General features: G+C 31.9%; 1 protein-coding gene across 1 annotated transcript in view; it reads right to left on the reverse strand.

Moving 5' to 3' along the window:
* Positions 1-1,932: 1,932 nt before the first annotated feature.
* Positions 1,933-24,910, reverse strand: part of LOC114329942 (uncharacterized) — a 35,409-nt gene continuing 12,431 nt past the window's right edge. Inside the window, exons 3-6 of the mRNA XM_050660084.1 lie at positions 23,465-23,648; positions 19,598-19,703; positions 14,613-14,808; positions 1,933-1,962 (exon numbers count right to left, since the gene is read on the reverse strand). Of these exons, the coding sequence (XP_050516041.1) occupies positions 1,933-1,962; positions 14,613-14,808; positions 19,598-19,703; positions 23,465-23,648 (516 nt within the window). The remainder of the gene's footprint in view (positions 1,963-14,612; positions 14,809-19,597; positions 19,704-23,464; positions 23,649-24,910) is intronic.

Consider the following 24,910-nt stretch of genomic DNA (forward strand, 5'->3'; position numbering starts at 1 on the left):
GGCAATATTTCAAAATCAATGTTAAAAATATTTAAATTTCGATATTTCAATTTTATTTTTTGGAAACTTACGGATAAAATTATGAAATATCCATAAATATTACATATATTTCAAAAATTTAATTGAAAAATTATTTTAAAAAAATTAGTTAAAACCTATCGCAGAAACATGCAAAAGAAAAAAGAACAAAAAACCGACCAACCAAGATACCTAGGTATATAAAATTAATGTTAAGTAAAAAATGTGCAAAAAAGTCAACTTAAACATAATTTAAAAATTCTAAAATAATTTCAGTTTGCAAACTTTTTATTTAGTCCATGTGGTGAGACCGCTCCCGTCTGAAAAAATTTCTGATTCGGTTTCTTTGTGGATTCCTATTCAAAAATGTCCCCTTTAAACAAATTTGAAGGGTACCGGGTGGAATTTTTGGGGAGAAATTGTTTAAATAATTTGTTTAAACAAATATAAAAGATCAAGTATTTTTGAGGTTACCAGATACTTAAATTAAAGATTAAAACATTCAGCTTCAAGATTCTGTAGAGTGATCGCGTCTAACCTTAATTTATACCGTTGTTTTTTAATTGTTAAAAAATATGCTTGTTTATGCGATTTTTTGCCGGTAAGGCGAGCTCTATTACAAAAATCTCCTATTTTATCCTACAATAAAATAAGTTTCTTGACATTTTTCTCAAAAGTTAATAGTTTTAAAGTTATAAGCGATTTAAAATCCGAAAAAGGCCAAAAAACGCATTTTTGGAATTTAAATCGCTTATAACTTTAAAACTCTTAACTTTTGAGAAAAATGTCAGGAAACTTATTTTATTTATAATGTCCGAAAGAATCTAGAAAAAAAAGATTTTTGAAATAGAGCACGCCGCACCGGCAGAAAAGTCGGATGGACATGCATATTTAACAATTAAAAAACTACGATTTAAATTAAGGTTAGACGCAATCACTCTTTAGAATCTTGAAGCTGAATGTTTAAACTTCAATTTAAGTATCTGGCAACCTCAAAAATACTAACTTTAATACGATTTCTTAGACCTCGAAAATGCGTAGGTATTTTCGCATTTTTCAGATTTTAAATCGCCTGTAACTCGAAAACTATCAATTTTTGAGAAAATTTACCAGATACCTTTCTTGTTTAGAATGACCCATAAAACTTAAAAATATATGTTACGGAGCAAAAAACCTGATCTTTTGTATTTGTTTAAAAAAATTGTTTAAACAATTTCTGCCCAAAAATTCCGCCCGGCACCCTTCAGATTTGTTTAAAGGGGACATTTTTGAATAGGAATCCACAAAGAAGCCGAATCAGAAATTTTTCCACACGGGAGCGGTCTCACCACATGGACTAATTCAAGCTTTCAATAATTCGAAAATTTTGATAGGCGACGTGAAACAGAGGGATGGTAAAAATAAACTGCTGAAAACAAGATAGAATTATCCATAGAAAATAAAGCAGATAAAGGTACTCACAACATAATGACAATGGTAGCCATATTTCAAAATCAATGTTAAAAAATATTTAAATTTAGGGATTTCAAATTCATTTTTTGAAAACTTATGAATAAAATTATGAAATAATTATGAAATATTATATTCCAGAAAAATTGAAAAATTTATTTAAAAAAATTAAGTATCTATTAAAATCTATGGTGAAAAGATGCAAAAGAAAGAAAGACAAAAAGCCAATCAATCAAGATACCTATATAAAATTAATAGTAAATAAAAAATGTGTAAAAAAGCCAAAATAACCATCTAAAACTTCTAGAATAAGCTCAGTTTCCAAACTTTCTTTTAAAAACGCAAATAAAAATACATTGAAAATAAAAATCACGACCTCATTTACTATGATATTATAAAAAGATATTCTAATACTATTATAAGATTATTATTACTTAGATTAAGAACTGATAGCTGCATAAAATATTAGTACCAGTTTTCTTCGTTGGAATATACCTAAAAAAAAATAAAATGTAAAGTACCTATCACAAGAATAAAACAAAGCTTAACCCGGTAAAAATGAGTGGCGCACACAACATTCCAGCAACAAAAGAGCTGATATTTATACACTCACCGGCACAAAATTTCGCCACTAAAAATTTTTTATTAAGTTTGACAATTTATAACTTTATTTGTACTCCGATTTTTCAAGATTCTAGCATCAGTTTGTAGGTACCTACATGTATTGATATCGTTTGTTATTATTGCGGTAACAAAAAAAACTTTGCTTACAGGGCATTATACATCAAATCACCCCTTCAATTTTTCCACAGAACTTTTTAAAGTTAGGAGAAAATACAACGCTTACATTCCCTCCCGTATAATGCCACTAAGCAAAAAATTTTTGTTACCGCAGTAATAACAAACGACATCAATACATGTCAATACCTACCTACAAACTGATGCAAGAATCTTGAAAATCGGAGTACCTACACATAATAACGTTATAAATTGTCAAACTTAATTAAACATTTTGAGTGGCGGAATTTTAAGTGAGTGTAAGTATAATACGTGGCGTAAAATAGTATATTGTACAACAAGTGAGAAAAAACACATATTTCTCACGAGCGCAGAAGTTTGTTGCCACGAGCCGAGGCACGAGGCGAGGGCCGAAAATCAAGCGAGGGAGAAATATGTCATTTTCTCATGCATTCATCTGCATTCGCGAATATCCGCATCTTTTTTTGCGTATTCGCATTCACGTTCGCATTCGCAAAATTTGTGCGAATGTTTTGCGAATATGAATATCAGAGAAAAAATAATTTGAAAATAACGTTAGATTAATAAAATCAAAATCTATTCTCTTTCTCATCTTTTTTTATTAAAAAAAGGTAACTTAACCTCGTATAATCAGATTAATCAGCCTTTACGTTGTTTTATTATTTGGTATAATGTAATAAAGCTTAAGATTCAGATTGATTTACACTAAATATCAATTAACTTCTCATTATAAATTTAGAAAACATTTCAAAAATAGAAACAAATTAAAAAAACTTTACATTCGCATTCGCATCCGCATTCGCGAATGTCGTTATTAGATATTCGCATTCCTATTCGCGAATGTTCAAAAAACGACATTCGTTACATTATTGTACACTGTACTTTTTCTATAGATACGGTTTTGTCAAGAGTTCAAATATCAAAATTAAATAATTTAGGTGCTTTTAGGTATATTATATGCATAAATTGAAATAAAATACATATACATGTAGGTATTTAATATTCTTAAAATTCATATACCTTATTTTTTAAAATTACTCGTGTTGAGCTGCCCCCCCCCCACTTGCAAAAATCAAAAAACAAATAGCCCTGATTTATGAGTTATTTATGAGCTTTCATATTCCGCAAACTAAAAATTTTGAGCTCGTTCCACTGAGCAGGAATTTAATACTTTAGTGGGGGGGGGGGGGCTGAGTCAGCCCCCCTCCTACTACTTAAAAATAGGAATATTGAATCGGTTCTTGCGGCAGAATTACGAGCTATTCTTGAAATTATATAGTTTCGATTTCTGAGCTCATCCCCTTCACCCCCAAACAACCCTTTAATTGATTTAACTTAAGAGAAAACTTAAAATATATCGTATTGCGGATATAATTCCTATAGCTTATATACTCTAAGAATAAACTCTTAAATCACGCACCTTTCGATTATAGAGCTGCAACCCCTTCGCAAGAAAACCATCCCGTATTCCCGGGTTAAGAGAGAGTTGTACTTAAAATAATTTAAATTAATTATTTGGCGACTACATATCGTTTAATAATTAATGAGCTCGCAAAATATACGCATCTCAATTATTGAATTGCCATTTTATTTCTATAGTGCAGTCACTGAAGGTAAAAATCAACTATGACCTTCGATTTCGGTAAATCTCCATTCATTTTCACGAATTGACAATAAGAACTTGCGGTTTTAGCATGGGGTATATGTCACCCCTTCTCGGGGGTGGAAATTACTTTATTAAAAATAACCCCACAAATCGAGAGAGGGACAAAATCTAAGCTAAATTTGTTAAGTATATACTGTTATTAAAATAAATCAATAATTTTTGAGTTATTAAAGATCAAATAGTTTAATTTTTGTGAAAGAAAATGCATGCTTTAAAGCGATTTTTCATAAATAACTCAAAAACTGTAAGTTTTTACAAAAAAGTTTTCATCACTAAAATTGAACCTAATAAAAAATATAATAAATTGATTACTTGAAAAACCCTTTAATGTTAATTTAAAGTAAGTTACTGGTAATTAAATGTATATTTTTTCTGCGACTGTTCAAATCTAAGGATTCAAGCTTAAATAACGGGAAAGAGATGCATTTTATAACACTTAGGTACTAAATACTTGTCAAAGTACTTAGAAATGCCTATCAAAAATGAGCTCCAGAAAAAGTTGATAGCATCAAAATTTATACTTATAAAGTATATAGCTATAAAACTGTAAAACATTTAATCTTTCAAATATAAATTATTTTAGATCATATTTAAAATAATAACTCCAACAATACACGATTGACGTAAAAAATGATAGATAACAAAATTTGAGTTTTTTTAGGTATATTAGGTATATTTTAGATCATATTTAAAATAATAACTCCAACAATACACGATTGACGTAAAAAATGATAGATAACAAAATTTGAGTTTTTTTATTAGCAAAGATTTTACTTGTCTTTTGATTTATGTATGAATCAAAATAACGAAGATAGAAACGTTTAAGTCTAAATTTTACTACAAGAACAATGTAACTGGAGCCCTTTAACCTATTATCCTAAAAAATAAAGTATTTAAAAGATTAAGCCAGTACTTTATGTCTCGGTTGACAGCCGGTTAGTTAACCGGAGTTTAATCGGGACCTCTTTAGGGTCTCATGCGTTGTAATAAATGTAATTACAAGTATTATTATTATTATAAATAAGAATAATAATAATACTTATAATTGCATTTATTACAACGCAAGAGACCCTAAAGAGGTCACGATTAAACACCGGTGAACTAACCGGCTGTTAATCGAGGCATAAAGTATCGCGCCTAAAGGTAATACAGTTTTATAGTTCTTGAAATTACCTTTCAAATAGTTGGATGTGCCTGATATCATAAAAATTAACAGAGTGATTAAAAAAAATTCATTTTTTTTGACAAAATTTTTGGAGTATAAATTTTGATGCTATCAACTTTTTCTGGAGCTCATTTGATAGGTATTTCTAAGTACTTTGACAAGTATTTAGTAAGTGTTATAAAATGCATATCTTTCCCGTTATTTAAGCTTGAATCCTTAGATTCGAATAGTCGCAGAAAAAACTATACATTTAATTACCTATAACTTACTTTAAATTTACATTAAAAGGTTTTTCAAGTCAGCAATTTATTATATTTTTTATTAGCTTTAATTTTAGTGATGAAAACTTTTTTGTAGAAACTTACAGTTTTTAAGTTATTTATGAAAAATCGCTTTAAAACATGCATTTTCTTTCACAAAAATTAAAATATTTGATCTTTAATAACTCAAAAAGTATTGATTTATTTTAATAACATTATGTAACAAATTTTGCTTAGAATTTGTCCCTCTCTTGATTTGTGGGGTTATTTTTAATAAAGTAATTTTCACCCCCGAGAAGGCGTGACATATACCCTCGCCTAAGTTGTTATTGTTAATTTTCTTTCTTGACGTATCCTCTATCCGCTCACCAATTTTCGTGAAAATGAATGGAGATTTACCGAAATCGAAAGTCGATTTTTACCTTCAGTGACTGCACTATAGAAAGAAAATGGCAATTCAATAATAGAGATGCGTATATTTTGCGAGCTCATAAATTATTAAACGATATCAAGTCGCCAAATAATTAATTTAAATTATTTTAAGTACAATTTTCTCTCTTAAGCCGGGAATATGGGATGGTTTTCTTGCGAAGGGATTGTAGCTCAATAATCGAAAGGCGCGTGATTTAAGAGTTTATTCTTAGAATATAAGCTATACGAATTAACCTACTATTAACTTTTTTGTAAAAACTGACAGTTTTTCAGTGATTTAGGAAAAACCGCTTCAAAACATGCATTTTTTTCACGAATAATTAAAATTTTTGATGTTTAATAACTTAAAAAGTATTGAGTTATTTTAATAACTTTATATAATAAATTTTGCTTATAATTTGTTCTCTTATAGATTTGTGCAGTTATTTTTTATAAAATAATTTTCACCCCCGAGAAGGGGCGATATCCACCCTCAGGGTAAAGGCGCAAGGTGGTACCATGTCACCTTTGTTTCTTGAGGTATCCTCTAATCACTGACCAATTTTCGTGAAAATCGATGAAGGTTCACCGAAATTGAAGGTAATCGTTGATTTTTACCTTCAGTGACTGCACTATACAAAATAAATTACAAGTTACTGATCTAAATGAGCGTAATTTGGGAGCTTATAAATTATTAAATGATATGTATTCGCCAAATAATTAATTTAATGCATTTTAAGTACAACTTTCTCTTAAGCCGGGAAGATAGGGTGGTTTCCTTGCGAAGGGGTTCTAGCTCAATAATCGAAATGCACGTGATTTAATAGTTTATTCTTAGAGTATATAAGCTATAGGAATTATATCCGCAATACGATATATTTTAAGTTTTCTCAGAATTTTTCTCTTAAGTTAAATCAATTAAAGGGTTGTTTGGGGTGAAGGGGATGAGCTCAGAAATCGAAAATATATAATTTCAAGAGCTCATAAATAGCTCGTAATTCTGCCGCAAAAACCGATTCAATATTCCTATTTTTAAGTAGTGGGGGGGGGGCTGACTCAGCCCTTCCCCCTCACTAAAGTATTAAATTCCTGCTCAGTGGAACGAGCTCAAAATTTTTAGTTTGCAGAATATGAAAGCTCATAAATAGCTCATAAATCAGGGCTATTTGTTTTTTAATTTTTGCAAGTGGGGGGGCCAGCTCAACACGGGTTTTAAAATTCTAATTAACAGTTATTTTTGAACAGTTTTGAAAGGTAATTCCTGGTAAGTTTTGCTTTAACACATTTATTTGACAACATTAATTGTGTTTGTATTGTGCATGTTACCATGGAAACGGTTATCATAGTATGGAAAACCGTACGAGAACCCGTGAGAAAAAATATTTCTCACTGCAATGGCCGAGTTTTCTCACTGCGTGAGGAATTGTTCGTTTTGAATGTATGTAAGTAATGAGAGATGTTGCATATTGTATAGCATCCATAGAAAAATATATTTTCCTTTTGATGGAAATAAAATTATAGCTTTATTTGTTAAATTTGAAGTAAAACGCGTCACAAAGAACCTCAAACTGCAAACTTTATCAAAAGTGTCTACTTGTTTTTGGCGCGTCAAATTTAGCATATTTATACTAATGGAAACATCTTTCAAAATAAAACTATAATTTTATTTTCCTTCAAAGTGAAAATGCATTTTTGCGCCACGTAATATTCAAATCTGGTCTTTTAAACATTGGGAAGCTGGAGTATTGTGTGTTCCAGGCGCGGATACAGGGGGGGGTCAAAGGGTCTATAGATCCCCCTATTGTATTTAGTCTGTAAGTATTTTTTTATTATTTATTATTTTTTTCTGTCAACTCTAAACTTTAAGCCATCAGTAGAACACTTAATTCATTGTTTTTGTACCATTCTAACGTACATAATATTCATTTATGCCATAATTTGATGAATTCCAAATTCGTCTCTATCTTCTGCTTTTCTTAAAAGCGTCTGTATGTTAAACCCGGTCCAGTCGTGAATGTTTTTAGCCAGGGCATTTGTTGTCTGCCAGTACCCATTTTTCCTTCGATGTTACCCTTCATAATTAGCTATAACAAATCGTATTTATCATTCTGTTTTCCCCCTTTTAATGGTGTTTAAAGGTTCTCTGTCTCCTCCGGTTTTTGCAACACCATTTCGTTTAATATGATCAGTCCATGGTATTTTCAAAATTTTTCTAAGAAGGCACATCTCAAAAGTCTCCAACTTTCTCATTATGCCAACATTAGCAGTCCAAGCTTCAGTACCGTAAAAGAAGAATAGAGTGGACATTTTACCACTCGATATAGGAGTTGCAGTCTGAGTCTTTGGTTACTCATACTCAGCAATTTCCTTATCTTTAAAAAGGCTGCGTTTGATTGGTCTATTCTTGATTAAATTTTTGATTGCGTATTTAGATTTTCCTTATCCAGACTTCTAAATATTTCGTTTTGTCCATTTGTTCAATATCTTCATTTTTTATCTGGATTCTTATGACTTTATGATTGCTTACTGATAACCTTAAGTTTTCATAAATAAACTAGGATAACTTAGTTTTGTTTTCTTTATGTTTATTGTTAAACCAAACTGTTCCCAGTATCACAAATTGTGTTTAGTAGCGTTATGTATTGATTTCCTTAAATCTGGTTTATAGTTACTTTATTCACAACTTGTAAAAACCATTATATTAATACAGGGTGTAACAAATATACAGGTCATAAATTTAATCACATATTCTGGGACCAAAAATAGTTCGATTGAACCTAACTTACCTTAGTACAAATGTGCACATAAAAAAAGTTACAGCACTTTGAATTTACAAAATGAAAATCGATTTTTTCCAATACAGTAGAACGTCGATAATCCGAACTAATTGGTACAGGGGTAGTTCGGATTATCAAATTGTTCGGATTATAGAACATATGTTCAAAATACATACAAAGCTCTTAAACATAGTACATATTATGGACCCACATACGTTTTAGTTACAACGAATAAAACACCTGCATAATAAACAAATATATTGTATGTATTTCTGCATAAACAAAACAAAAATCCGCAGTCATATTTTGCCCATATTGTCATATTAAATCCAAAAATTCAGTCCGTGATCATATTTTTTAATTTTATAATTTTTTTTGCGTTCGTATTAGTCATCGTTCGGATTACCAGGGTTCGGATTATCGACGCTCTACTGTATATCGAAAACTGTTAAAGATTTTTTATTGAAAATGGACATGTAGTATTCTTATGGCAGTAGTATTTTAAAAAATTATAGTGAAATTTGGACAGCCCATAAAAATTTTATGGGGGTTTTGTTCTTTTAACCCCCCCCCCCCAAACTTTTTTGTACGTTCCAATTTAATTATTATTGTAGTACCATTAGTTAAACACAATGTTAAACACAAAAACTTTTTTGCCTCCCAGTACTTTTTCGAAAAATCAGTTTATATCGAGTTTGAATATTTGTCAAATCCACTACATATTTGTATATGGTTAAGTACGATTATGGAGACTTGGTAATAATATGAACATTTATTTATGATTTACATTTTTAGGTATATTTTGAACCATATTAAAAAAGAAGCCACATCTCGATAAAAGATGCCTTATCGAAAAAATACAAAGGAACAAAAAAGTTTTAAAAACACTGTGTTTAACTAATGATATCGCAGTAATAGTTTAATTGGAACGTACACAAACATTTGGGGGGTTTAAAGGAACAAAACCCCCATAAAATTTTTATGTAAACATATTAAAAAAGAAGCTGCAACTCGATAAAAACTGCCTTATCGAAAAAATACTAGGAGGCAAAAAAGTTTTAACAATATTTAATTCAACTAATGGTACCACAAAAATAATTTAATTGGAACGTACACAAAAGTTTGTGGGGGTTTAAGGGAACAAAACACCCATAACATTTTTGTGGGGTGCACAAATTTCACTATAATTTTTTCTTTAAGATGTTCCTGCCATATGGATGCCACAGTTCCATTTTCAATAAAACATCTCTAATAGTTTTCGATATATTCGAAAAAATCGATTTTCATTTCGTAACTTCAAAGGGCTGTAACTTTTTTTATGTGCATATTTGTACTAAGGTAAGTTAGGTTCATTCGAACTATTTTTGGTCCCAGAATATGTAATTTAATTTATGACCTGTATTTTTGTTACACCGTGTATATTTGTCTTTATTGTTATATTATTCCCAACCTTAGATAAAGACTTTTGTCACATTTGTCACTTCATATTTAAAATTGTGTATATTAATAATGATTTAATATTAAATGTAGTTATGATAATTCCGTTTTATTTTACTTGCAACTACGGCTTGATAATACGGAAAGAGTCCCATCAGAGCTCAATCTTTTTGATACTGTAGGTCTGGGATTATAAATATAGTGTATTTTATCGATAGTGTAAGTGTGAGTCGGAAGTATGGCTAAATCTGGAAAATATAATATTTGATGTAAGTCTGACCCCCCTATTATGAATTTCTAGATCCGCGCCTGGTGTGTTCCACTCATTTTCACCGCGTGTGGCGGTTTTATAATCTTGTATCGGAAATGGAGGTGGGAAATTTAGCGATAAAAACCTATTAATTTACATTATATTTATTATTGTTTCCCACCTTTAGACGTATCAGAGGAGTATGTCAACTAAAACTGTTACTGTCTCAATGGCAGTTGTTAAACTCCTCCGATACGTCTAAAGCTGGGAAACAATCAATATAATGTAAATCTATAGGTTTTTATCGCTGAATTTCCCACCTCAACAAGTTTCATGTCTGTTTATCTCACAACTTAATATGTATTCCATCTTTTGCGTTATTTTGCCGATTATTAACGCGCTCATCACTGTACAAATAATGGTTCCATGACATCTCGTAACGCGACAGTTCGTAACCGGACAAATGGTAACGGACAGTTCGTAACAGCATCAGTTCGTAACGGCGACAGGTCGTAACGGCGACAGTTCGTAACGGACAATTCGTAACGTTCAAATTGAATTATTCTGTTTATTTTTGTTAACGTGGAAACTAACTGGTGTTACAGTTATAAATGAAATTATGTTTATCAATTTAACGAATCAGTATCAGGATAAACTTTTTAAGGCATTTCATATTTCGTGTTTCAGAATATAATAAAAGTATTTAAACCAATTATTAAAGTATTAAAAGTCATCCCTCTTATAAACTATAACCGTTAATTGAATACCCAATCACAAGGTTTATTAATTGATGGATTCGACCGTTACTTGATGGAAGTTCATTTTATCTAACAATAAAAAACTGAAAACGTTTGTTTTCTATACTTCCACAAAATTTATTATATCTAAGTGACTACAGCTGTTTCGGCGGAGTGCCTTTCTCAAGTAATATAGTTTACAATGTGTTTGCCTTTTTAATCTTCAACTGAAGAGGTTGAGGAGTGGGGAGCTGTTTGTCTCGAGTTGGTCATTCAGAATTATATCTGTATTTTTCAGTTTATTAATTTCCATAGATTCTAAAAAAGATAGCTTAAGGCCTTTATTTTGAATATGTAGAATTTTAAACTCTTCATTGAAAGAATGATTATGATCTAGAAGGTGAAGTGCGTATGTAGAAGTGTCTGTTTTTCTATTGTTGAATGCCCTTTTGTGTTCTGCTATCCGTTTGTCAAAAGTTCTGCCAGTTTGACCGATGTACGTTTTCGGACAGTCACCACAAGTTAGTTTGTACACACCACTCTGTAGTTGCTTTCTCTTTCGGCTTTTATTGTTCTTAATATATTTGCTTAAGTTGTTGTTAGTTCTGAAAGCTGGTGTTATTCCTTTCTTTTTTATGTATCTGGCTATTGTTGTTGTTATCTTGCCAGTATATGTGAGAGAGCAGAAGGTACTGGGTTCTTTCTGTGGTGGTGGATACACTAATTTCAGGGCTTTCTTATGGAGTTTTTGGTTTAAAATTTTGTTAACTGTTTGTTCGTTATAGCCGTTGTTTACTGCTATTTGTTTAATGATGTTTAGTTCTATTTCGAAGTTATTTTTTGTCATGGGAATTTCTGTCAGTCTATGTATCATGCTATGGTAGGCTGCTAATTTGTGTTGTGTAGGATGGGATGATGAATTGTGTATAGTTGTGTCAGTATGGGTAGGTTTATGATATATGGAGAACTCATGTTTGTTGTGTAGTCTGGAAATCGTTACATCTAGAAAGTTTATAGAGTTATTCTGTTCTGTTTCTACTGTAAACTCAATATTATTATGAAGTGAATTAATATATGATAGAAATTGGTCAAGTTGTCTGTTAGTTCCTGTAAAGCATACTAGTATATCATCCACGTATCTCCACCAATATAAGAACTGTTTAAATACGGGATGTTTAGAAATTGTTGTTTCAAGTTGGTTCATAAATATATCTGATAGCAATGGGCTTAGAGGATTACCCATAATAAGTCCTGCACTGTTGTTTGTGTATATTTGATTATTGAATTCAAAATAGTCTTGATTTATGCAAATTTCAAGAAGGTGTAAAATTTCAGATGCAATGATCGGATTTGTACTATTATGGTCTAAAAGATTCTTAACTAAAACAAAAGTTTCTGTAGGAGGAACACTAGGAAAAAGATTTTTTACGTCAAATGAAATTAGTCTGGAGTTTTTGGGCAATTGAAAATGTTGTATTTTATTAACTAGTTCTAGTGTATTTTTTACGGTGAATTTAGGTGAAAATTTAGTGTATTCTGTAATACAGCTCCGTCATATAAAATTTCAAAAAAACTGTCAGATATTATTACAGAATACACTAAATTTTCACCTAAATTCACCGTAAAAAATACACTAGAACTAGTTAATAAAATACAACATTTTCAATTGCCCAAAAACTCCAGACTAATTTCATTTGACGTAAAAAATCTTTTTCCTAGTGTTCCTCCTACAGAAACTTTTGTTTTAGTTAAGAATCTTTTAGACCATAATAGTACAAATCCGATCATTGCATCTGAAATTTTACACCTTCTTGAAATTTGCATAAATCAAGACTATTTTGAATTCAATAATCAAATATACACAAACAACAGTGCAGGACTTATTATGGGTAATCCTCTAAGCCCATTGCTATCAGATATATTTATGAACCAACTTGAAACAACAATTTCTAAACATCCCGTATTTAAACAGTTCTTATATTGGTGGAGATACGTGGATGATATACTAGTATGCTTTACAGGAACTAACAGACAACTTGACCAATTTCTATCATATATTAATTCACTTCATAATAATATTGAGTTTACAGTAGAAACAGAACAGAATAACTCTATAAACTTTCTAGATGTAACGATTTCCAGACTACACAACAAACATGAGTTCTCCATATATCATAAACCTACCCATACTGACACAACTATACACAATTCATCATCCCATCCTACACAACACAAATTAGCAGCCTACCATAGCATGATACATAGACTGACAGAAATTCCCATGACAAAAAATAACTTCGAAATAGAACTAAACATCATTAAACAAATAGCAGTAAACAACGGCTATAACGAACAAACAGTTAACAAAATTTTAAACCAAAAACTCCATAAGAAAGCCCTGAAATTAGTGTATCCACCACCACAGAAAGAACCCAGTACCTTCTGCTCTCTCACATATACTGGCAAGATAACAACAACAATAGCCAGATACATAAAAAAGAAAGGAATAACACCAGCTTTCAGAACTAACAACAACTTAAGCAAATATATTAAGAACAATAAAAGCCGAAAGAGAAAGCAACTACAGAGTGGTGTGTACAAACTAACTTGTGGAGACTGTCCGAAAACGTACATCGGTCAAACTGGCAGAACTTTTGACAAACGGATAGCAGAACACAAAAGGGCATTCAACAATAGAAAAACAGACACTTCTACATACGCACTTCACCTTCTAGATCATAATCATTCTTTCAATGAAGAGTTTAAAATTCTACATATTCAAAATAAAGGCCTTAAGCTATCTTTTTTAGAATCTATGGAAATTAATAAACTGAAAAATACAGATATAATTCTGAATGACCAACTCGAGACAAACAGCTCCCCACTCCTCAACCTCTTCAGTTGAAGATTAAAAAGGCAAACACATTGTAAACTATATTACTTGAGAAAGGCACTCCGCCGAAACAGCTGTAGTCACTTAGATATAATAAATTTTGTGGAAGTATAGAAAACAAACGTTTTCAGTTTTTTATTGTTAGACAAGGTTTATTATAATAACAGATAATTATAATCTTTCCTTTACAAAATGTTTTACTTAGAAAGTTGGGAATGTCTAAAGACGGTTGTTGGCTTAAAGATTTCACGCATTACTTCATTATTCCTTTGTGTAGGTAGGTATATGCAAATTTAAGGAACAATAAAAGTGATAAACTTTTAAAAATATTGTTAAAAGTTTGTTTGTATTTAAATATTTGTTTGCTCTTAAAGACAAATAAAAATACATATCCCGAAACACGAAATATAAAATGTGTTAAACATGTTTATCCCGGTACTGATTCGTTAAATTGATAAACATACTTTCAATTATAACTGTAATAACAGTTAGTTTCCACGTTAACAAAAATAAACAGAATAATTAAATTTTGACGTTACGAATTGTCCGTTACGAATTTGTATAGTTACGAATTGCCGTTACGAAGTGTCCCTGTTACGAACTGTCGCCGTTACCAGTTGTCCGGTTACGAATTGTCGCGTTACGAGATGTCTGGGCACGACAAATAATATAGTGTCGCATGTAGGGGAGGGGGTAAGTACGCTACTATATTAAACTTTGTATAAATTGAAATAAATTTCAGTTAATACTATTGGTTTCCAAATATAACTGTTTATTTAAATTTACTTACCGAACGGGGTGAGGACGAAGCTTCACTACTATTGGGCGTACTATTATTGGGTGTATTACTATTGGGCGTACTACTATTGGGCGTATTACTATTGGGCGTACTACTACTGGACGTAGGTCCAGAAGAGAAACTTCCAAATTTCTTTTTTTCAGTTTTCATCGCAAAAACTTTCTTTCTGCGCTGGATAGATACAGATCTGAAAACACAATAGAAACTTATGGTGAAAATGACTGTATACTATCCATTACGTAACAAACATTAAGGTCGCGAACTCGAATCTATAACAGTTTATGTCAACAGTCTACGTCTATCGAACGAAACAATGGCTAATATCCCACCACCCCAATAAGTAGGTACATACATCCCACTATTAGTCGAGGCATTGAAGCACAAGGCCTTACTCTCGATTTTTGGCGCAGTAAGACGGATTTTAATGCAGTTTGGTGCGTTGGATTCGTGAGAATGTCAGGAAATTTTGTGAACTCATGTAATGAATAAGAAATCTGAAATTGCATTTGTGCATAAGAAAAATGCATTTCAAAACTGCATTTTGAAATAGGAAATTATTATAAATTTGCAACTCGGTAAATTTTCTTACTCGGGGGTTTTTGATGTCGCTGAAAACGAATACGAGGTCGGCGAGAGTGTGCAAACTACCTGGTGTCTGCAGCGGGTGTAATAAACGTCTTCCTATGGCTATGGAGTATTGTGGTAATTTATCATATAATTGGCTTAAATTCATTACTCGGAGGTTTTGGAGTCGCTGAAAATGAATATCAGGTCGGCGAGAGTGTGCAAACTACCTGGTGCCTGCAGCGGGTGTAATAAACGTCTTCCTCGGGAGTATTGTGGTAATTTATCATATAATTGGCTTAAACTCATTACTCGGGGGGTTTTTGGGGTCGCTGAAAATGAATATGATATCGGCGAGAGTGTGCAAACTACCTGGTGCCTGCAGCAGGTGTAATAAACGTCTTCCTCTGGACTATTATGGTAATTTGTTAAATAATTGGCCCAAACTTGTTACTCGGGGGTCTTTGGGGTCACTGAAAATAAATATCGCAACGACTAAATTCTAATTTCATAGGATATAATAAAAAAACATGATTATTTTGTTCAGGATCTCCATTTTTTTTAATTGTCGCTTAAAATTAGGTTGGCAGTATTGATACATTCTTGACTAATTTCATGTAGGATTTATTGCCTTTCTCTCTAACACGTTTGTATACACTAATATAACGGTTACACTGTAAGCAAAACAGAACACGTTTTTTTTTCTTATTTTGTTTTCCTGTTATTTAAATAATTTATTATAAAGAAGTGTAAAAAATATTTTTTTATTTATTTAAATTAACGTGTCTCAGCAACGCTGGCCATTGACACGGTTACAAAAGTAAAGTTTACAATATGTTTAAATTACAAGAATTAAGAAAATTAAGAATTTAAATTAAGAAATGACAATATCAGCAAAATGATAAAAAACAACATTTATATGGCGTAGTATAACCGAGAATCTTTGAGAAACATTATCACAATATTAAAGTTACTATTTTCACTAAGAGTGGTAGTTTGGTCTTTATCCAGTTTATTTTGTCTTCGGGTGTTCGTGTATAGCTGGCACTAAACTAGTATGTGTTTGACGGTGACACGAGTGTTGCAGGTATGACACCAAGGAGGATTTCCCTGGCTCATCAAGTAACCATGTGTAAGACGGCAATGTCCAATTCTTAGTCTTCTCATGACAACTTTGTCCCTTCTACAAAGTGCTGGAATTTTTAAGACAGGTATTCTGGCTTGAATATTATGGAGTTTTGAGTTTCTTCTATTCCAGAGGTTTTGCCAGACTCTCAAGCACATTTGGTTTACTGTATGTTGTACTCCTTAATGAAATTATTGACCACGGCTGCCAACTTCTTATGGCTATCGGCTATGTACAATGCCCCGATAAGTTTCAGGAAACCGATTATTCTTGAGCAGTTTTAACTGAGTAATATACAATTAGCTAAAACTGACCGATACAGATTGTACTTAATGGCTATTGCTAAAAATAAAAAGATTGTCATTGGAAAAATTCTTTCATCTGTTGATGTATTTACCCAGCATTTAAAAAGGGTATATTTACAAACACAAATTTGGCTGCATGGAGAGGACAGTAACATGAACCTAACCGGTTGGGGATGAGAATTACAAAATAATGTATTATTTCCAGTTAGTATGACTCAGCCATCTGGTCCTCTGACTAAACATTTTAAATTTAATATTCTGTAGTTGTAAGTCAGACTGCGGCAACCCATGCGGGTGCAGGGAGCATGGATTAGTTCAGTGATACTCAACCTGCGGCCCGCGGGCCGCATGCGGCCCTCTAGCCTTTTTTATGCGGCCCGAAGGCTAACTAAAGGGCCCTGTGATCAAATTATTTGTCAAATTTCAAGTGTTTTTCAAATTATTTGATAGTGTGCCGATGTGTTTGAGGCGTGTTTGTGCGTGAGGCAGACAATTTAATGACTTTAATTTTAAATTATATTGGCATTTTTAAGAACTCTGATTTAAAAGCAAGGTATTATTAACTTTTAATAATAAATTATTAAAGTTAATGAACAAATACTCATTTTAAAAATAATCAATACTTATTTACTACATTATTGCAACGACCCATTTAGTAATCACACGAAAAATTCAGCTCCAGATTCACAAAAAAAAAATTAAAATAATTGTGACCTTGAAACAACACCCTCTATATTAAAATTTTCAAAATTAGTCTGCACATTTGAAAAGAGCACAAAAAACTAAGTTTAATTGCTCGCTTCAATTTTTTGCGATAATTTAATGGAATTATCATTGAATTGTAATGGAAGCTCCATTAAAGCTCTGTCTAAATGTGCAAACGGGTTTTGAAAATTTCAATATACAGGATGTTGTTTCAAGGTCACAATGGATTTATAATTTTGTTTAATCCGACCCTGGATTTTTCTTGTGATTAGTAGTTGGGTGGTTTGGTGGTTATAAAGTTATGGGTCCAGAAAGAAATGGGCAAAATCCATAAAACACCCTGTAACTCAGTTATAAAGTCGGTTGAGCTATAAATTTAGTATGTCTAGAACCGCCTCATTTACCTCTATTCACCATTCAAGTATTTCCGTTTCCCAATGAAACACCCTGTATACTACTTCATTTTGATTGCGGTCCGCAACCTGTGGCAATAGCTACTATGTAGCCCAGGAAAGAAAAAGGTTGAGTATCGCTGGGTTAGTTTGTAATTTAGCCTGCAAAAATTGTGCAGGCTCTGATTGCACAAATATTTCATTGGACTCGAGAGAGGAAGGCAATAATGAAGAAGATGATAATGATGAAGAAAATGAATTTTAAAGATATATTACGATAAATTTTGTATAATGAACTTTTTTAACTATAAATACATATATTATAATAATAAAAATTTATGTTTATTTATAATAAAAATACCACCCTTTTCGATCACTATAATTACATCGAAGAAAATAGATTACCCCAAAAGAGTAACGAATTTAAACTAATTATATGATAAATTACCATAATACTCCAGAGGAAGACGTTTATTACACCCGCTGTAGGCACCAGGTATTTTGTACACTCGCACCGACCTCATATTCATTTTCAGCGACCCCAAAAACCCCCGAATTTCAAGTTTTAACCAATTATTTAACAAATTATCATAATACTCCAAAGGAAGACGTTTATTACACCCGCTGCAGGCACCAGGTAGTTTGCACACTCTCGCCGACCTCATATTCGTTTTCAGCGACCCCAAAAACCGCCGAGTAAGAAAATTTACCGAGTTGCAAATTCATAATAAATTGCCTATTTCAAAATGCACTTTTGAAATGCATTTCTCTTATGCATAAATGCAATTTGAGATTTCTCATTCATTACATTAGTTCACAAAACTTCCTGACATTCCCACGAATCCAACGCACCAATCCACATTAAAATCCGTCTTACTGCCAAAAAATCGACACTTCAATCCTTCAATGCCTCGACTATATGAGAACCATGTTTAAACAGTTTAAACAGTGCGGCAATAATGTGTCAGCAGTACGACAATCTACTTTTCTATCAAAAACAATAATTATTATACTCACAGGCGCGCTAAACGCTGCCAAGTCAGTCAAGTTCGATTTCTTGTTATAGATAATCTATTTTTAGTAATTCAAATGTGACACAAAATCTAGGCATGGGATAAAAAAAAGCTTATTTAAAGAAAGTGTATTTTTTTATTCTTAATGGCGGTACAGGCTCCTTTTTGTAATATTTTATTTAATTATAGAGTAATTTCCACATACTAACATATTTCTCAAATTGGGCTCTGTACCGCCATTATTTACTACAGGGGTCGGCAACCTTTTTCAGATGGCGGGCCATGTTCAAAATAAAAATTTTTATGCGGGCCGCATATTCAAATGTAGCTTAAATAGTCTTCTTCTTCAGTCTGTTAGTCTGTTTGCATCCATCCCTGGACAAAGGTCTCCCCATGAGTTCTTCACTTCTCTCTGTTTTCTGCTATTTAGTGCCAGTATCACTTTCATACTCTTGATTTTCCCTATAATATTTTCGATTTCTTCGGTATTTTAGTCCCTGATGTCTTGTCTTATCCTTTTTTATTGCCTTATTAAGTTCCTTATATTTTAGTGAATTTCGGTCCATGAAACTGTTGTCCTGAAGCGTCTGTTGTCTTTCTGTCTTTAATTTATTATTTTTCATAAGTTTGTTGGTTTTTCCTAAAATTACATTAGTGCATTGACGGGCCGCGCAAAAAGTTTCAAAGGGCCGCATGTTGCCGACCCCTGATTTACTATATTACGAATATGTGAGCCAAATGTCTCGACAAAATGTTCAAAATTAAAGCTGCAATCTTGGAACGCGTTTTCAGCGCGCTGATGTTGACTCGTAAAGGAAAATTTTTTTTCGTTTTAACAACGATATCTTAATTGTTCTATTTGGATACTTACGTGCAGAAATTTGTTGGTGTAGAATTCAAAATATTACTTTTACTGTAACATTGCGGTCTTGCCCATTCAAACGTGATCCTTTGTCCCTTTATCGTAATATCTGATTCTGAAATAAAATTAATATGAATTTTAAAAAGATATTAAATGAATCATTAACCCTTAAACGCCCAAGGGTGGGTAAAAAATGTCCACCTAATGCCTATTCCCTTGTAACATATTTATTACGTGTTTAAAAATTTTAAAAAAATTATTTATTGTTAAAAGGACAGCCCTTTATCGAATGTTAATTTGGTTCTACCGATATTTTTGAAAATAAAAGTAGCATCTTGAATTAAATATGGGTGGGCATAAAAAGTACACTCTTGGTAAAACTTGTTACTAAAGGTTTCTATGTAATTTCTCGTTGGCAGGAAGATAATCCATATAATTATCGACGTATAATTACATAATCTAGATAATTATCCGCCAATGAGGAGGTTGAAAAGAAGAATGTGGAGAAAATCGACAAATCTGAATTGTTGGCTTTTACCGGTATGTTAATTTTGAGGTACATTTTAATTTTGTTGTAAGGTTTGTAAATTGTTTATATTAATATTTTAGAAGATGCTGTGTTTATTAAGCATAAGATTCTTAAGTTTAATCCATTTCTAACAACTCTCAATAAATATATTATCTATTTTCGAGGTGGACATTTTTTACCCACCCTTGGGCGTACATGGAACCTAAAAAAGGTTGGGCGTTTAAGGGTTAAGGGATAGGCGCAAACTTTCGGCTCCAATGCTTTAAATAGAATTCATTTTTTTTTCGAATCCTGAGAAAACTAATAAATATTTTTGAAAAATTTAAACACAGAATGAAAGATTACGTTATTACCGAGGGCCTAAAGTCCCTGAAACCTTCTATAATGTTTATTTTAATAAGTTACAGAGGTGAAAAAAAAAAAGAGAAAATTTAGTGTGATTTTAATTTCAAATATCTCATTCAAAAGAAAGTTTTTATTTATTCTAAAGGACTTTCGGCCCTCGGTAATATTTAGTCAAAAATATGTATGATTTTTCAGGTTTCAAAACAGTGAACACCATGTTCGTGTTGATATTTTCCAAATCGAACATTCGCTATCTTCGTCGACGCACTCAGTCGAACAGAATATGCTGACAAAACAGTGACAATTTTAAATATTTGACACGGCTTCAGGAATATTTTGAGTTGTTTATTAAATAATATTGAGAGCGTATTTCATAAATAATTGATTTAAGATGTGAAATTAATAAAAAGTTATTTATTGTTTATTATTTATGGAAAATCTGCCAGAGAATACAACAGGATATATTCTGTGATCCAAGTTTTTGTTGTTAAAGATGTTCAAAGTTTATGTAAGCGTTCCATAGTAACAATATACACTAAGCATCGAAATTAACGCACCACCTTAAAAATGGGACATTTTTTATGTCTCTAAACCTTTTGTTCGATTTTAGTGATTTTTTTAGTATATTATAGCTTTATTTTTCAAGAATATCGATGTGATAATATTATTGCTAAAGAGGTAAGTGTCATTGTACACCGGGTGTAACAAGGATAGTGTGTTTTTCCTCAAGAATGGAACAACCTGTGGAATATTCTAGCGTATATAAAATATTGAAATTAAAACTCAACTGTAGCCTTAGGCAGGCCGCACATCAAAGAAACATGAAACGTAAATCACGTTTCATGGAAATAAAACACTGCTAAAAAAATAGACGTCCGGCCATTTATGAAACTCTCCGAAAATAAAAATATTTCATGAGCATGAATCACACTCGTTTCATTGGTAGGCGGACTTCAAGATTTGTTTACCTGTGTTTTATTTTCATGAAACGTGTTTTACGTTTCATGTTTTACGTTTCATGTTTCTTTGGTGTGCGGCTTGCCTTAGGCATTCTTAACATTTTACTTTTTGATTCATTCGCTTATGATGTATAATAAAAAAGTTAGGTACTTTAACAACTAGCAATGTTATTCATCAATACACGGTGTTTCTAAATAAGTGCGACAAATTTTAAGGAGTAATTCTGCATGCAAAAATAATGACCGTTTGCTTTATAAACATCTGTCCGCAATTGATTTGTTTCCGAGATACGGGATGTTGAATTTTTTCTTACAAACTAACGATTTATTTATTGCTCTAAAACTGGTTGAGATATGCAAATGAAATTTGGTAGTTTTTAAGAGGTAGTTATTGCGCATTTTTTGACATAATATTAGGAATTTTATATTCACCATTGGCGTGCATACGGGTATAACCATTTTAGATACATCTTATTTTTTTAAGCGACTTTATCGTAACTTTTTTTTAGAGACATATTAGTACAATATAATATTACAGTACAGTACAGTACCTATAATATTTATAATATTTATGGATTACCGTTAAAGGCCGATATGATCAACCAAAAAAGAAGATCTATTTGGTGATATTATTAGTGACTTTCTTGGGTGTGAATCTGTCTTTTTAGTTTACTCCTCTTAGTTTAAAAACAAAGCTTAGTAACCGATTTTTTGTTACCTCGTGTAAACACACCTTTTACGTCAAAGTGACTTTACCAGTGGCGACCCAGAATATGTCGATTAAAGTTAAAAAATCAAAACAAAATAAATCTATTTTACAAAAAGTAACAAAATGGAAATTATAGAAAGAAATTTTTTTGAATCAAATTGAGTCAAAATTATTGAGTTTAGGAATTGCTCTTGTTGTTCAATAGCTTTTTATTTTATTTTTTAATATGCGCGGAATTTTTGACAAGCACTTTGGCACTTAGCAAATCCATACCACAATACGATTTTACAGAATTACAATGTAAAAATGAAGGTGTAAACTATTCAGTGACCATACAGCTGTACATTAGCTAATGTTTAATGTTAGGGGAGCAAAGTATGCTAAATGTGCAGTTACTCGAGCGTTATGGGGACCTATTGGATTGTGAGGAGTAGGTCCTTAAACCAAAAAAAGTTAAGTAAAGTTTTTCATTTTAGTAGGGACTTTCCATTTTTAATTTAATTTTCCATTTCAAACAATCGTTTTTTTAGATTATAGCGCCATCTATCCATAATTTGAAAAATGTCTCGAATAAAAGTTACTTATTTTTACGTAAGGAATCCAAATCTGCAATAAAAAATGGAGGCTCCGATTTAAGATTTTAAAGTAACCCCTACCCCACCTCCGTGGGGGGTCGTGTTTGATGTCATTCGATAGATTTTTCAAAAACATTAAATAAGTGTATTTTTCAGTTTTTCGATCTGATGTTCATCTCGCGAAATATCGCGGGATTCGTATTTAAAATTTTAAATTTACCCCCCACCCCTTTCCGTGGGAAGTCGTGTTTGGTATCATTCGATAAATTTTTGAAAAATATTGAGCACTTATTTTTTAGTTTTTCGATCTGTCATTCATTTCGCGAAATATTCGCTTTTTTCTTGTGAAACTTTGGGACTCACCCATTTCCTTACGTCCCGCCCCGCTCAAATCGTCAGATTTTTGAAATATACACTGCTTTGCATGTACTTAACTTACCTTATCTTAATCTGACGATTTCGAGTTTTTCCTGCATTAAGAGCCAATATATGGTAGAGGTACATTTCAAGGGTACAAGGTTTTTCCCCATGTAGGTAATAATCTGACGCGCTCGAGTAACTGCAAAAATCCCCGCTTGGGCTCCTCTACCAGAAGTATGAAATTATTGTAATATTATTAGGTATAATAGCGATGTTCCACTAATTGACATATTTAAATTCTTTGATAGATTTACTGTTGATTGAGACTGGCTGGCTGAATGACTAGGTGCAAGCAAAACGTATAAGAACTGCTTGCAAAAAGGAAGAAGAAGAACTTACCTTGCAGCAATTCTAAAGCGCTCTCGGCACTGAATCTATCATCGAAGTGGACAAACGCGTATCTCCGTTTTCTGAATACACGAGTGATGTGGTCAGCAAGCGCATCTATTCTTGAAATTATTACACGTTTTAAATTCCCAGAGCTTGTTTCGGCTGGTATGTTGCTTACATATAAAATGCGTACCTGCAAAAGAGAACGAATATTAGAACTACAGTAACGATTTCTTGACATTTCCCATTAATTTTGAGGAAGCAAAAAAATAGCGCCATCTAGCGGTATGAGTAGGATAGCCAAAGCAATCTAACCTTACATTTATAAAATTGCTTTATTGTTTTTGTATAAGTGTTTGAACTATTTTTATTTTAATTTAATTTAGCAAAATTAGCTGGTTATTCAAAAATTTATAAAATTAAATTTGAATGTTTACGTAAAATTTTACGCTGTCAAAATGTAGTTCAACTCAAGCCAACAGTGGCGCTAGTGGCAAGGTGCTTCCAGATTTCTGTGGGAGTTGGATGTATTACAGTCAATAGTATTTGATTATACTAAATTTACAATCACGATGCAGTAGAAATAAACAAACTAGATGCGTTAAATGCTACAAGGAGCACTACCGAATAATAATTTACAATGTACCTATGAACTTTGGAAATCATGATTTAGGATTTACAATGTATACTTACAGGGTGTGTAACAAAAATACAGGCCATAAATTAAAGTACATATTCTGGGACCAAAAATAGTTCGAATGAACGTAACTTACCTTAGTACAAATATGCACATAAAAAAGTTACAGCCCTTTGAAGTTACAAAATGAAAATCGATTTTCTCGAATATATCGAAAACTTTTAGAGATTTTTTATTGAAAATGGACATGTGGCAATATTATGGCAGGAACATCTTAAAGAAAAATTATAGTGAAATTTATGCACCCCCTAAAAATTTTATGGGGTTTTGTTCCCTTAAACCCCCCAAACTTTTGTGTACGTGCCAATTAAATTATTATTGTGGTACCATTAGTTAAACTCAATATTTTCAAAACTTTTTTGCCCCCTAGTATTTTTTCCATAAGGCAGTTTTTATCGAGATGCGCTTGTTTTTTAATATGTTTACATAAACAATTTATGGGGGTTTTGTGCCTTTAGATCCCCCAAATGTTTGTGTACGTTCCAATTAAACTATTACTGCAGTACGATTAGTTAAACACAGTGTTTTTAAAATTTTTTGCCTTTTTGTATTTTTTTGATAAGGCACCTGTTATCGAGATGTGGCCTCTTTTTGAATATGGTTCAAAATATACCTAAAAATGTAAATCATAAATAAATTTTCGTATTATTACCAAGTCTCCATAACCGTACTTAACCATACACAAATATGTGGTGGATTTGAAAATTATTCAAAATATCTCGATAAAAACTGACTTTTCGAAAAAGTACTAAGAAGCA

Source organism: Diabrotica virgifera, chromosome 9 (assembly GCF_917563875.1).
Source record: "Diabrotica virgifera virgifera chromosome 9, PGI_DIABVI_V3a".
Classification (NCBI taxonomy): Eukaryota; Metazoa; Arthropoda; class Insecta; order Coleoptera; family Chrysomelidae; genus Diabrotica; species Diabrotica virgifera.